Here is a 12033-nt window from a genome sequence, read left to right as displayed (position 1 = left end):
TGTGTGTGTGTGTGTGTGTGTGTGTACTTGCATGAGTGTGTTTGTGTGTGCATGAGTGTGTGTGTGTGCGCATGTCTGTGTGCGTGAGTGTGTGTATGTGTGTATTTGCATGAGTGTGTTTGTGTGTGCATGAGTGTGTGTGTGTGTGTGTACATGAGAGTGTGTGTCTGTTTGTGTGAGTGTGGCACTTGGCACACAGGACTGAGGGCTTGTTTTGTCTGCTCGTGTCTCAGAAGTCCCACATGCAGATGCTGGAGCAGCAGCCCCATTAACTAGGTGAAAGGTCAGCCGTCCTCACTCATACAGTGACTGGCTGAGAGAGGGGAAAGACCCCCAGACCAGCCCCCTCAGGTGGTACACAGCCTCTCAGCACCCCATACCCCCCCCAAGTTCCACACCCTACCCAAACCCTCCCAAAGACCCAGCAATGTGAAAGTTTAGGTGGTGAAACTGGCTGAATTGGGGGAAGAGTAAGTAAAAGGGGAAGTGGAGAAACGGTAGGTACAAGAATATAGAGAAGGAATGTGAGAGAAAGAGAGAGAGAGTGAGAAACTGAGAGAGAAGCGGAGAGAGGGAAAGAACAAGTAGAGAAGTAGAGTTATGTAATATTTTTCTATTCTGTTTTATGATTATAGTTTAATTTATATATGGATTATTTTATTGGCGGTTATTTGTGAAGTGGGTTAGAGCTGATCTTATATTTTACTTTTCTAAACCGCTTTTGTGATGCTGGAGTGGTTCTGTCATGCCAACAATACATGCTAATTAAAATTCTCCAAAAGAGGGGGGGGGGGGCAGAAAGCAAGAGATGGAGGGAGGCCAGGAAAGAGAGGAAAGGTTGAGGTTTGTAGGATAGTATCTTAATTCAATGTTCTCAGACTTCATCTGAAATTCCTCTCTGTATTTTTGTATTTGTTCATCTATGTATGTTCTTTTTTTTAACTTATTTTGGGAGGGATGTTTAAGCAAGGGCCCAATAATATTTAATTCAGAATGTGTGTCTTGTCATTTTGCAACTTCGGCAGTTTTGTTTGTTGCCATGTGAGTTTAATTGGATGGAGAGAGTGGAAAATATGTGGAGACGACTGCTGCCCGAGAAAGGAGGAGAGGGACAGAGATAGTGGGAGGTGCGGAAGAGAATGAGAAGGAAGTGGAGAAAAACTGCTCAGCCTATCACAGCTGTAGAGAAGATCCATTGAACGTGACACTAAGTCTAAAGGAAAACCATGATTGGAGTTCAAGTCTAATGAAACAAATATCAGGGTTTGGGTTTTTTAAGTACAGAGGCTTCTTAAACATTTTGTATTAAGCCATATTCAAGTGTGTCACATTCATCCTTTATTGTTTTTTTTTTAATTATTTTTTTTTTTACAAAATTATCCCGCTGCTGGGAGCTGTTGCCCCCTGCTTGGGTAACTTTGAGTGAGTCAGAAGTATACGGAGTTTATGGAGCGCTGCTTTAAAATGCTGTTGACTGGCAAAGCACTGCACCTCAGTGGGTATTGTAAATGCATGAGCCTCACCAGTGACAGTTCTGGGAGAAATTACCCCCCTCCCTTTTTTTTTCTCTTCTTCAAAAACTAAAACACATGGTCCCTGGGGTCAGTGTTAAAGGTGCCCTCTAAGGTCATGTGCGGTCACTCTCCAAACAAAAAATGGAACCACACGTAAATGGAACCACATGGATGGTGTTTGGAAGGGCGTTCCAAGTGTTTACTTTTCTGCCCGTTAGGAACCATCTGCCTCGTCTCTGGTTGCTTCACCCAGAGATTTTTTTCCGCGGGTTCGTGCTTTCCCTGGGCTCAAACACCTGTTGCTCTTGTTCCAAAGACCTTGAAATGAAACTCGGGCTTCAGCGTACTGTACACCCAAATTATGACCGCGAAACTGCAAAAGTTGGTTTTTAGAGAACGAGGGCAGATGTGAACGTTCCCTTAGTTTTTAATGCGTGTTCTTTTATGCTCTGACTCGTCATTCTGACCTTCCCTTGTGGGGTCTTCTCTTGTGTTGCAGTAAGTGTGGTACCCTGCCCCCAGAGAGCTGCTTCTTCAGTCTGATCTGCAGCACGGGCTCCTTCATGGGTGAGTGTCCCCCGCTGCACCCCCGTCGCCTCGGTTACTGCTGAGGAACGGAGGTCCACGTGTGTTTTTTCTGGGTGTCTGGTCAGAAGGCCAGAGGGGTTATTTGATGTTAGGTGTTAGAGTATGATCTCCACTCTGCTCTCTTGCTATCTGACTCCTAGAGAGAGACTATTAGAGAAGTGAGCTCTGTAGAGACTTTTAAAAGCAAACGTAAAACCTGCCTATTTACTTTGGCTTTTAAATAATATTTTTCCTATTTTATCATTGCTTATTAAAATATTTTAAGATCTTTACCCATTTTTACTTATGTTTATTTTTGTTTTTCTATTATATTTTTTTCATTTATATTTTATGCATGTTTATCTATCACAAACTATTTTATTTGTAAATTTTATATGCTCATTTATTTATAATTTTATTTATTTTACTTTATTTACATTTTATTCTCTCCACTGCACTGTGTAAAGCATTTTTGAATCGCTCCATGAAAGGTGCTGTACAAATAAAGTTTATTATTATTATTATTATTATAATTACTACACACTATGCTGTTACCATATATGCTGTAGTATCAGGTTAGCCTCACATGGATCATTTGACTTGCCAAGTTTTGGGGGCAATGGTGCCAGGTGACACTGATGCAGTGCCCCTCAGTGAGTGACACAATAACTGTGCAAAGAGTGGATGTCTGGAATGAAAACTTAGTAAATAGCGTCAAAAAGATTCACGCAACGTTTTGTCCAGTCAAAGTTCCCTGTTCCTGTCCAGCAGGGTTCTAGGAACAATTTGAACGGGTTAAGTTCTAAATTAGGAAGAGGAAATCCTTTCCATTGCATTGCTCTAACCTTTTTTGTTTCTGTTTATAAGTCACGTGATATGTTTTTTTTTTGCAGTTTTACATTATGTGAGACCTGATCATTCATAGATTTTTGTCTTCTGCCTCTTGGGTGGCTTAGTACAGTTAGTGGTTGACAGTGGTTGGTTCTTCACATTAAAACAAGATGGAAACTTGTGGGAACCACTTAATGCTGATTCCCACAGCGGCTAACCCAGCTAACACAAAACGTTCGCACAATGTTGCTGCAATGTGGCAGCAGCGTTGTCACATTGACAGAACATTCCGGTAACATTGTGAGGACATTTTGTGTTAGGTGGGTAAGTGATTCACTGAAACATCTTTTCAGAAATGTCCTCTATGTCGGCAGCGTTGAATCAGGAATGTACTTTGTGTGTGTGTGTGTGTGTGTGTGTGTGTGTGTGTGCGTGTTTGTCTGTGTGTTTGTACTTCAGTAAGATGCCACTCCCGGTTAGGCTCAGTAGTGTCTCAGTTGTGAGAAGCAGCAGTGGGCCCAGCCTGGCTGCCATGCAGTTACAGGCATGGCCAGGGCCAGAGCTGCTTTCCCCAGCTACTGCCAGGAGCTTGGCTGGGTGCCTTTCCCAAACATTATGGGCCATTTTAGTGGAAAAGAACACTCCAGTGGAAAATGTTTTTTTTTGTGGGAGGGGGCGGGAATGGACAGTGTGCCAGGGCTTGGCCCGGCCGCCGTGGAAACGGATCGGTTTAAAAGCAGAATAAAGGGAAGCCAAGGGAGCCGTTTATGCCGCAGTAGTTCTACAGACGTGTGGTGTTGGACTGCCTGGCCCCGCCTCCCACCCGTGTTCATTGGCTCACCCGCCCGTGGACCTCTGGTGGTCGCGAGCCGCTGGAAGGATTGGCCCCTGAGTGTTCTCGGCGCTAAAGCCAGGGCGGGACCCGCGGCCGTCCCCCGGGGGGGCGTTTACGGGAACGGAAAATAAAAAATAACTGCAGCTCAACTGTAGTTGTTATGGTGGCAATTATTGCAGTATTTCTGCAGTAGTTGGACGCAGTTGTGTTTGCAGTATTACTGCAGTTATAATGCAGTTTCTCTGCTTCATTTGAAGGTTTCATGAATGCACTTCTATACTGCATTTAAATGCATTGCACTTCACCGTTGTTCTGTTAAACCACAGTATAACTTTGCAGTTAGCTGTAGTCATTTTTTTTGTAACGGGAGCATCAAGGGAGACCTGAGAGAGAAGCATTTGCCCAGATTTCCAGATTTATTTAGCCTCCCCCCTTACCTGTCTCCCAAAAAGTAGATTGGCTCATATTACATATCCCACATGAACTCCAACCACCAATAAATACGATTTCCCCAGGACGTGAAATGTAAATATTTCCCCTAGACATGAAATGTAAGTCTTGATGTATATATTTTTAAGAGATTGGACTGTCAGCCCTCCTTATCTATTTTTACTTTATTCACATCAGGGAATCAGAGAGGAAAGAGGGGATCATAGTACATCAAGTGCCGTGGTGGGGAATCAAACCGCCAGCAACATTTATGTATCTTTTTGATTTATTATTGTTATTTTTTTAGTGCTTGCTTTAGAAGTGCTTCCTTTCCATCTCTTGCAGCTGTTCAGTTCATTTCAATCCCAGATAAATGGTGACTCCATTAGAAAGCTAAACTCAAGGAAGGTAGTCGTTTGGATATACCCAAATCAGACTGTCGAAGTTGCTACTGATTTTGACTGCACCTGGTTTAGCCCAGTGAAACACTAATTTACCAGAGTTTTTGAGTTGGCCAGTACTTGCTGGCTTTTTTCCTCAGAAGACTGCAAATGTATCTTAAGCCATGTAGCCGTGTACGGAAGTACAGATTCATGCCTGAGAGCAAGCACGGGGCGCATTAGGGGAGGATGATGAAAGTGAACAACTGAGGCCTGTTTGAAAACAGCATTAGCAAAGCAAACATAGACGGGAACAACAGACAAAGCCTTCAAGAGCAAGATGACCCCGCAAGTCAACTGAAATAGAGAGCGCTCAGTCGGGATTTTGGCCGCTGCAACCCGACGCAAATTCGACGGAGAGCTGCTAGCCTGTCTGCCGCTGCAGCTCGACTGTGACCTTTGGCCCCAGGGTCGACCCCGGGTCACGCCGTCTGCAGTCGCTACTGAAGGGACGCCTGTTTTATTTTGACGTGCAGTGGGTGGAGGACGGGGGCGGTGCCACGGCACCCCAGTGCACAGACATATGGCTCGACCTCCCGGGGCGTATTGTGTGTCACTGGGGGCGGGGCATGGGCTGGGCAGCGGGACCAGATGGCATTTCTGTGTGTTTTTTTTTTTGTTCTTTTTTTAATGCGGCCCTTATGCAACAACCTTATCGAGCGAGGCCCAGCTTGTCTGCCTTCCGCTGTGTTTGTTTGAACAGCGGCTGGTCTCATTTTGGTTGGGCAGCGATAAACAGGAGCCTGCGAAGGTAGGGCCGAACCCAGCACCGAGCGCCAATGGTCACATGACCCCGCCCCCCACACTGGGGTGGATAAGAATGCCGTTACCCTGGGAACGCTGTGGCTGAAACTTCACATGGTCCTGAATTAGATAACTGTACCTTATGGCGTGGGAGGACCGTCACTGAAAGGCAAAAGTTTTTTGGGGCATCTTGTCCCGGTTGGTGAATGGACAGACACAAGAGAATGCATTGGAGCAGCCAGGTCATGTTTGTTCACATAACGTTTCCTTTGCTACTAGGAAAGGGCAGGCCTTTCCCCTCCTCTTGGAAGTGGTTTAGAATTCCAAGCTTTGAGCTGGGGTGATTGCAAATACGGTTCTTTTTAAACACAGACAATGAAGTTTAAAGGCGCAGCCCTGTCTCTCAGTGTCCTCTTTTTTGTTTGGTTTCTTCCGTCCTGTCTCCGGGTGGAAACGGTGAAACATTGCTCTCTGTCGAAAAAGTGAATCATCACCATCTACTGCATCCATAAAAACAACCCTAGCAGAATGTTAGGGCCACTTTTTAAGAATGATCCTTTCAGTGCATTACCTTAAGACACAAATATGTTGCCTGTGGTCTGTGCATGTGTGGAAATACAAAATTATATAGTAATATTATATATAAAGCCATATAAAACAGATGAAGACAATGGTTTAACTGACCACAAGGGCTGACAAAGCGAAAAAAGAAGGAAACGAAAGGGCCACAGCCTATTTCACTTGACCTCTGTCATGAGAACGTGTTCCAGGACGTTCCTTTTTGCTGTACATGGTTTAATTTCATGGAATGTGCTTAACACTCAGCTGGACAGTGCAGTAAGTTGTGAGGAGTGAAATGTTCTCTCAGACTGCCTACACAACTGCAGATATATAAAAAAAATCAATGCCAGTTGATGGGGAACGTGTGTTATGAATTAATGCTAATTAAGTCAAACATACAGTAGCTCCAGTTGTGGCATCGTAAAATTAGTTGGCCAAAAACACCATGCAGTTCCTTGATGAAAACGTGATGATTTTCTGCTTGCGTTTAAGTTACATGCACACAAAACGCTGTATCACATGCATTTCAGTCAAGTTTAAACTTAATAATGAACATATTTTAATCTGATTTCTCCGCGAAAATTTCTCCTAATCAAATTTCTCCGAATCAAATGATTCAGACCACAGAGACGTGCCACACTGTTGTAATGCATAGAACAGCACACACACACGCAGGCACGCACGCTCGCACACACACAAACACGCACAAACCAAGCCATGACTCCCGTTTTTCTGTCATGCAGTGATTCATGGTAGGACCGGAGAGCCAGGCACCTATTGCATCCCACGTGAGATTTTGCAACATAAAAACATAATGTTTGCAAAACATGCAGCCCACCGCAGTGCGATTTTAACGTTAGTCGCTGTGACCTTATTCTCTTACTCACCATACCAAATTGCTTTTTACAATCCAGTTTGTTTGCTTAATAGATGCTTTTATATAGGTTAACTTAGGTTGCAGTGTTTTTTATGGTTTGGCTATTGCAAAAGCATTCAGTCACACACAGCTGTGTTTTGTTGGAGCAATCTATACCACATACTGACTTGTTTTGGTCTAATGCGTATTTGAGTGCTGGGTAAGTTCAAACATTCAATTATTCAAATAATGGACTACAGAGGTGGCTACTTCATTAGCAAATATGCATTGCAGAGATCTTTAATTTGTTCCACATTTTCCAAACAAAATAATTTGATTATTCTCATTGATATTCATGAGTGTGTGTAACCTGCATAGAAATTAAAACAGTGGATTAATTTGATCTAATGAATCTTCTAGCCTGACTGTGAGTTAATATAGATGGAATATAGAGTGATACAGAGTGAATGAATCTCTGTTGTTCATTTAAGCTCCCAACATGAAAGTTTATTTTCCTTATTATTTCATTAACACAATATAATTAAATATAATATATGGTATAATTAATATAAATAATAAATATAATTAATAAACAGTCAGTGATGTGATTATGTAAATTATTACAGTACAAATAGGGTGCAAGGCTGTATTATTTACGATTGTGTTGTACCTTTGCTTTCAGTATTTGAACATAAAATATGTTGAAGTAAACTAGAAGCCTTCAGTATGCACATACGTACAGTAAGTAAAATCAAGTGTATTTTAGACTTTTGAAGGCACGAATATTCATAGATTTTCAGGCCCGTCTTCATTTTTAAAAGCATTTTAAAGCATTTTACACAAAGCCAATCACACAGGCAACATAAGTTGACAAAAACACAAAAAAGAGAAGACTGACCACTTTAAATGTAACACAACTACACCTTGTGTGTGAGGCCCAGGCACTTCCGAAGACATGGTGAGGATCATATGAGAAAGAAAAACCAGGGTTTAAAGGAATGAAAACTCAGGTCCCTACTGCTCTGAGAGTTCCACAGGCCAGTTCTCAGAGTTCCAACCGTCACAGGTGGGGCAGGAAGGTGAGGTATGCACCCCCCGCCGATCGGGAGGAGCGTCCTGTTCCCCGTCCCTTTAGGGGGGGTCAGGGCGCTCGCTCAGCCGGGATGTCTGGGCGTGTGCCCCCCCCGGCTCTTTCCCCTCCCAGCACTGTCTCGCGTTGCCCACCCACTGAAACAATAGCCTTTTTGGTTTGACCGCTACTTCAGAGGCAACGCGGGTTTATTTTTCTCCGAGGCGGGGTACGGACTGTGCCGCGGAGTGCTACCGGCCCCAGTCCAGTGGACCGTATGGAGCAGTCTGCCTTCGCTGTGCGCTTTACTGGCTAATTCTGCAAAACCAGTAGCTCTGGCCTTTTTCACCATTAGAAAAATGGACCGTGTGAAGTTTCAGCCACAGCGTTCCCAGTGTAACAGCATTCTTATCCACCCCAGTGCTGGGGGCGGGGTCATGTGACCATTAACGCTTGGTGTTGGGTTTGGCCCTACCTTCACAAGGCTCCTTTTTAACACTGCCCAACCAAAATAAGACCAACCGCTGTTCAATTGCAGCACCACTCTCCCTTTGGAAAGCCAGTGAATACAAGATTTTTAATAAAATAGTTACTGTCAATATCTACAGTGTTTATCAATCACAATCAATGTTTAAGTGTTACATTCTATGAAATAATGTTTTGTTATTTCTTAATATTGTTTCATTTCACAGTGCTGGAACATGAGCACTTTAGCCATTAAGCAGGCATTTATTCAGAGCGACTTGCCCAGCTTACATTCTTTTACACATAATCCGTTTGTACAGCTGGTTATTTACTGAAGCAATGCAGGCTAAGCACCTTTCTCAAGTGTACTACTGGAGCATTCAACCTGGGAATCAAGCCTACTGCACCAGAGTTGCAAATCCAGTTCCAAACCTGTATACGAACAGTACCAGTATGTGAGCTGTACAACAGTGTCAGTTTCATTGTGTGGATGATGCATGCTAGTTGGGTATATTCAGTGTGTGTGTGTGTGAGAGAGAGAGAGAGAGAGAGAGAGAGAGGAAGGAAGGAAGGAGTACACGTGTTTATCTGCCACTGCTGTTTAAAGGAACATTGGGTCACGTCAGGTGCGAATGTGCTTCAGATGTTCCCAGTTTGATTGGCCTGTGCTTCAGATTTTCCCAGTTTGATTGGCCTGTGCTTCAGATGTTCGCAGTTTGATTGGCCGGTGCTTCAGATGTTCCCTGTTTGATTGGCCTGTGCTTCAGATGTCCCCAGATTGATTGGCCTGTGCTTCAGATGTCCCCAGTTTGATTGGCCTGTGCTTCAGATGTTCCCTGTTTGATTGGCCTGTGCTTCAGATGTTCCCAGTTTGATTGGCCTGTGCTTCAGATGTCCCCAGTTTGATTGGCCTGTGCTTCAGATGTTCCCAGTTTGAGATGGAATGCTGCTGCTGCTTTTGGCACCGTGGATCTCATCTCATCTCATACACCCGTGGAGCCCCAGCGGAAAACAGCAGTTCGAAATCAGCTTTTACAGCGGTGTTCATGTGAGAAGAATAACAGAAAGTAACACATCACTTCCTGGCCCTGTAACTGTGGTCTTTATTCCCAGTGACTAACCGCACTCCACAGAGTGATTCAGCCTAGAAGCTGTAAACATTTACTCTTCCCATGGCGACTCCCATGCATCTCTGGGTGCTCTGAGGCCTTCAGACTCTGCCTCGCTCTCTGTGAGGTCCGTGTCCATTTCTGATCCGGGTCTAGTGATGAAGGGAGTTCAGCTTTTAGATGGGGAGGTTTTGTTTTGTCTTTTGTTTGTTGGTCTATCTCAGCAACTAAGTTCTGAAATCAGACCCTTTGTAAGTGCAGGAGGTGGTTCTGCAGTAGGAAGTGAGATGGCGTTAAATGCTGGCAGTTGATTCCTGAAACCTGCAAAACACTGTGGGACTGTTGGTGGGAGGGGTTATCCATAGAGTGGGAGCGGTTATCCATGCCTGCTATAGCAGCAGGTCTCTGCTTCTCATGTCTGTTTCTCATTTCTGTCAGGGTTGGCAGCCACGGGCAGGGAGCGGCGAAACAGGATTTGAGGGAGTTTGGGGGGGGGGGGGACGTTGTAGAAAAAAAGACTCTGGGAAGCATCCCAGGAAATAAATGAGTGTGGTCTGGAAGGAATGGAGTGTGTTTATCACTGCAGGGGCAGAGATGGGGGTGAGGGTGGGCATGGGGTGAGGAGGGGGCCTGGAGTTGGCTCTCTGTCAGCCATCATTAGGCATTGGCAAGGCAGGGCAAAAAATATGGAAGACTTTACAGAAGACTCTTCAGAGACACGTTAGAGCTGCGTTTCCCAATCTTTTTCCTTCCGCGGCACACTTTCCAAATTTACAGAATCTCATGGGACACCACTCTCAAAAGCATAAAAAATAAACACCCTGCAGCCCCCCCTTCCACACACGTCTAAATGTTCTTTTGGGGTTTTTTGGGGGTTTAATTAAACGATATGCATTTTAATTACATTTATTTTGGCTTTCGTGAATGGGATTTGTTCATTTAAGTTTTTTAAATTCATTTGCACATTAAAATTTTTTTTAAAGGATTTTTCACACGGCACACCTGACCTCGCCTGACGGCACACCAGAGTGCCGTGGCACACCGTTAGTGGAAACACTCCGTTAGAGTAGTAAATAAGAGAAACGTGTGCACAAATGAATATAACACTGTTATCTGCTATCACATTCACCTGTATGCAGCCATGCGCACACAAACGCACACACACACAAACACACCTGCAGGTCTGGGAATGTTGTTTGCCAGGTCTGGTAATATTTCCCATGAGAATAATGGGAATGTAGTCTTGTTCTCCTATGTTGTTAGTTGCTTAAAAGCATCTACTAAATTAATGTAATTTAATGTAACGTGACAAGAAATTAAGCAATAGGATACACATGTGTACAGAAGAAAAGCGTCGTTCTTTTTTAGCTATGGGTAAGAGCCATGTGCCAAAAATCTTTTTTGCTAGTCTTTCTTTTCACATAAATGAAGGGTAGGCTCTAGTTAGTGATTTTCTTTCACAGAGTGCCCTCTGTGTATTGTACTCCTGATTCACAGTTCAGTTGTGGAAGATCTTCTGCATAAATGGAGCACTTGAAACATTTTTGTCTGGTTGAATCTCGCTGACTCATCAAGGCCAGCAGTGTGGAAACATGCCTGAACAAGGCATTCTGGGAGTTGGAGGCATTCTTTCTTCCTGGACGAGAATACTAATCCACTTGCAACCATTCATCACCAGAACATTTTTTTTTTGAGAAGTGGAAATCATTATAAAATTTTTCTATCTGGGGGGAAAATACAAAGTCTTAAGTAATGCAGTCATCCACGTCCGACATAAATATCTACTAGCGTTTACTCTCGGGGTGGTAGAACACGAGTCTTTTTCTTCCATGGTCTGAAATTGTGAAAATGTGAATCTCTCTTGTGTCTTTCCTCCCAGTGATGGTGATCGGCCTGCTGCGGTACGGCCTTGTCGTTGAGAAGTACCAGAACTGTGTGCTGAACACGGCCGGGCTCTCCACTGGCTGGATCTGTGCTGCAGGCCTCATCATGGTGGGAAACTTCCAGGTAAGGACCAATCCATCACAAGCACACACACACACACGCACACAAACACAGGCACGCACGCACACACAAACTGACACGCGCTCGTGCCGTAAGTTACATGCACACATGCATACGCTCCTGCACGCACTGTACTCACGCACACAGACACCCCTGTAGTCTACTCGCACGCAAAACATACAGCACGCGCTATATTTTTGTGGAGAAAGTTTCTAAGAATCATTCATCCCCACTCTGTTTGGTTTGGCTTCTTTTTTCCAGGGGTTGCATAATGCCTTAAATTTCTTAGGTTAAAAAAAAGTCCTTTGCTTACACTGGCTCTTGATTATGGTCTCACTTTGTACACATTTCACTCGCTTTTCCAGGAATTGTCTCTAGTGATGTTATTGCTAGGCCATATCTGCACTTTGATGCTTATGGTTAGTGCTACCATTTATGGACGGAGACCAGTGATGCTGCTTCGTCTGTTGATCTTTGTGCTCTATCTTCGTTGGTGATAGCGTTGTGACAGGATACTAATAAAACGTAACTAATAATGAACTTCCGGGAGATATTCTGGGCAGCGTCTCTGAACTTTAATGAAACAACCAACACTGGTGGAATTTGTTA

At 44.0% G+C, this 12033-nt stretch overlaps 1 protein-coding gene across 1 annotated transcript in view; it reads left to right on the top strand.

The window, feature by feature from the left end:
• The window catches only part of LOC135247476 (transmembrane protein 150A-like), a 40107-nt gene that overhangs the window by 19687 nt on the left and 8387 nt on the right, over positions 1–12033 (top strand). Inside the window, exons 5-6 of the mRNA XM_064320965.1 lie at positions 2014–2081; positions 11300–11427. Coding sequence (XP_064177035.1) covers positions 2014–2081; positions 11300–11427 — 196 coding nt within the window. The remainder of the gene's footprint in view (positions 1–2013; positions 2082–11299; positions 11428–12033) is intronic.

Source organism: Anguilla rostrata, chromosome 2 (assembly GCF_018555375.3).
Source record: "Anguilla rostrata isolate EN2019 chromosome 2, ASM1855537v3, whole genome shotgun sequence".
In the NCBI taxonomy this organism is placed as follows: domain Eukaryota; kingdom Metazoa; phylum Chordata; class Actinopteri; order Anguilliformes; family Anguillidae; genus Anguilla; species Anguilla rostrata.
This window is presented reverse-complemented; position numbering and strand designations above follow the sequence as displayed.